The following is a 3,357-nucleotide window of genomic DNA, read 5'->3' as shown; positions in this document are numbered from 1 at the left end:
ACTGATGATATTTAATTTAAATAAGATTTGGAATTGACAAATAAAGCTTTAAAAATCACTACATGCAAGCTGTTCACTTTAATACATGTACATTATCAAAGGTCCCACTTTATATTAGGTGTCTATAACTACTATGTACTAACATCCAAAAAATAAGTACAGTGTTCACTACTGATGTCACACTTACATGTGCTTCATGAACTCAGGATCAAAGTCTGAGTTCACAGAGCAAGTGGATGATCAGGGTCATGGTACCAACAAAGCCTGAATGGATTGATTTTGTTTCGTCAACTCAAAACTAATCCTGTAACCCTGAGTTTGTTACCATCATGGACATGGTACAGGCCCCTGATAGCTCTGATTTAACTTGACACAAAGCATGTGACTGAACTTGCTTAAAGTACTTTTTTGCAAAAGGTGTCTCATTAAGTTTATATGATTTTATATTCAAATTAATCATTCTATTCAAATAACCACAAACATATATAGTATGCCTCCAGGAAGAAGGTTTTAAATACAGATATTTTGCAGTACAGCTGTCAGTTTTCGCAGTTTTGGGAAGTTTTTCAACCCAATAAGTAAATAAATCACACAAATCAGGTTTTATGAATGCTTTAATAAAACAAAATACAAAGACAAGTAATTGGAATTAAAAGAATTGAGCAAAGTTTATACTTTTAAGCATTTGATTATCAGGAAGCGTTGCAAGCTTATGGCTTTAATGCATAAGGCCTGATTTGAGATCCTACTAAAATCCTACAGCTTTATCTGTTGTCCATAAGTGCTCTTGAATTTATTTGAGAAATTGTGAGCGGATTCAAGTCTTGGCATATCTTTAACCATAACACCATTTCTTGAGCTGAAAATGTCAGCCAGAGGGGAAGCCATTGGAGAAGGTTTGTGTTCATTACACTGTGGGCCATTTAGACTGGGTGCACACTTCACTTCATAGGTAAAAAAGAAGGTGCCATATTTAAAAACACAAGCGTCTTTCACAACTCCACTTCTAAGTTCAAAAGAGCATGTACCAAGGTGGTTGCTGTTCCAGCGGGTGTCTGCATCAAACACTTCAAAAGTTAGTTTATTTGCCATGCTAATCTTAATAGGACCAAACTCAAATGTTTCTGGCCAACGTGGATTGTTATTATTATCAATAGTCACAGTGCTCTTGATTTGTTTGTCATATGCTACTTTTACAAAACCATCTGTTTGAGTAAATACATCTCCATACAGACCTGTGGCTCTAAGGTTGTAGACTTTCAGGGTGGCTAGTCCTTTTTCAGCTGGACAGCAGTTAGACTTTATAATTTGACTACTTTCACAAACACAAGCACATCGGTCTCTTGCACTGCACTTCCTGCCAATCTTGCAAGGCTCTGAGCAAACCTTCATGAGGGCATTTTTAATGATGTATTCTTCAACAGCTCTCTTCAGTCCTTTCCTGGCAGGGTGTTTTTCACTCAGTAAGAAATGGAGGGGTTTCAGAGAGTAGTGCACAATGTCAGGGAGGCTCTTCAAAGACTCAAGCCAGGTCTTACGGGAATTTGGGTGTGATGAACCAGAAAAAAGCAGATCTTCTCCAATTATGTTTCCTCCGATAATCTCTGTCTGACGCTCACTGAACATGGTGCTGAACTTTTGATTTGTGCCCATCTTCTTTTTCAGTTCTTTACAAAAATGGCTCTCTACCTTCACAGTTGCTACACTGTATGAACCAGAGGCTTCTACATCCAAACAGTCTTTCACTGCAGTGTCTGTAAGCCCACTCACTGTTGCCTGACATGTTTTGATGGCTGTTATGGCTTTCATTTGCCCCCCTAACTTGACACCTGTGGTAAAGTGAGTGCCATATGTGGTGATCAGGTTGCGGTAGGCGTCTGGATCGTAGGATGCAGGGAGTGATTTAATTGCTTCAAGAAACTCTGCATGAAGAGGAGGCTTTTCAGCTAGACCATATCTGTAAAGAAATAGTTAATACGTTTGAATTTAGTGGAATCAAAGAGGTAGAAGATTACAGTTAAAGGTATCTATTTAAAAAAAAAGATTTTTTTAAGTAATTCTATGAGGAAAAGCAACACAACTCTCTCACCCGTAAAAGCTGCATGCAACTTCATGTTTGGTGAAACTGTATTTGTCTTCTTTTGATTTTGTCATTGCAAATTTCGCTTCCCTGGAATGAGTGCTTCCGACTGCAGCTCCGGCAGCCTTCACATCTAAACCAACTTTCCAGCTGACTGAGAGCGCTGATGATGAATCATTGACCAGTGCTTCACTTGATTCAAAGATCTGACTGGAGACTTTCATTGAACACTTTGGCAAGGTCCTCCAGAACACAACTGCTGCTGGTAGCTTCTGTTTTATTCCATTCATGTAATTGTTATTGTGCATTTTACAAGTGCTGTTTCCTAAATCCCATTTCTCCATGTTGATCACGTAAGATCCTTTTCGCTCCATGGTCACAACATCAAATCCCTCTCCAGCAAGATTGTACCCTGGAACAAAGGGAGCATCCTCACACTCTTTTGGTGAACCTATGTCATCCTCTCCAGAAGTGGTTATGAGAAGCAATGCCCAGAAAACAACAAGGTAAATCTGGAACTGCCCCATCATCTGTAGTGAGATAAGTCAAATCATTATTGTGATTATTGTGAAAATTAACATCACTTAACAAGAACGATAGTCTAGAATTGTAACAATAATACCTTCATAAAATTTGCAATATTGTTAAAACAAATACAAAATTAAAAAAAGGATGTTAAGCAGTAATTGTCTCTTTAAAATAATAATATTATTAATTGAATGATTTTTTTCCATTACCTACCATTAAATGTAGAGCTGAGATATTCAAATATAAGTTACAGGTTGTCTCTCTAACCTGTCGATGGTTGATTGGTTGTGGGTGTCAAAGCTTTGTAGTGCAAAGTATCATATACCATGACGTGGCTGTGACAAATCTTCTAATATTAGTTTAACACATTGCCTGGGCTGAACAATGCTATAAATGTGTTCTGTGAACAAAGAAGAACATTTTAAGTGCAAGTTATCAGATGTGACAAAAACCTCTGCAAATGGATGGCAGTGTTACAAAGAAGATGAACAGTTATGCTTAAGAGTTGCATTGTAAAAGATTATCTGTGCATCTATTATTCCTTTACATTCTAATTTTAATTATTAATTTAATGCTAATTCATGAAAAAAAAGGTATGACACGGACTTAGACCCCCCCCCCCATTTAATATGTTGAAAAAATATTCAACATATTAAAGTTTAACCCACACCCCCCCATCCACCCACCCACCAGGAAGACTTATAAGGAATTGCAAGCTTTTGCAGTGAATAATTATTTATTATTTTGAA

The 3,357-nt window shown here is 37.3% G+C and overlaps 1 protein-coding gene across 1 annotated transcript; it reads right to left on the bottom strand.

The window, feature by feature from the left end:
- Positions 1-597: 597 nt before the first annotated feature.
- Positions 598-3,008, bottom strand: LOC307163366 (perforin-1-like). The gene is made up of 3 exons (XM_079879396.1): positions 2,822-3,008; positions 2,090-2,610; positions 598-1,957 (listed from the first exon to the last, which is right to left on the bottom strand). Exons 1-3 carry the CDS (start codon positions 2,822-2,824, stop codon positions 757-759), a joined length of 1,725 nt encoding a protein of 574 aa, XP_079735522.1. The 5' UTR covers positions 2,825-3,008; the 3' UTR covers positions 598-756.
- Positions 3,009-3,357: the final 349 nt, after the last annotated feature.

This window comes from Squalius cephalus, assembly GCF_949319135.1.
Source record: "Squalius cephalus genome assembly, chromosome: 8".
Classification (NCBI taxonomy): domain Eukaryota; kingdom Metazoa; phylum Chordata; class Actinopteri; order Cypriniformes; family Leuciscidae; genus Squalius; species Squalius cephalus.
The sequence above is the reverse complement of the archived record's forward strand: the minus strand, read 5'-3'. Positions and strand labels throughout refer to the sequence as shown.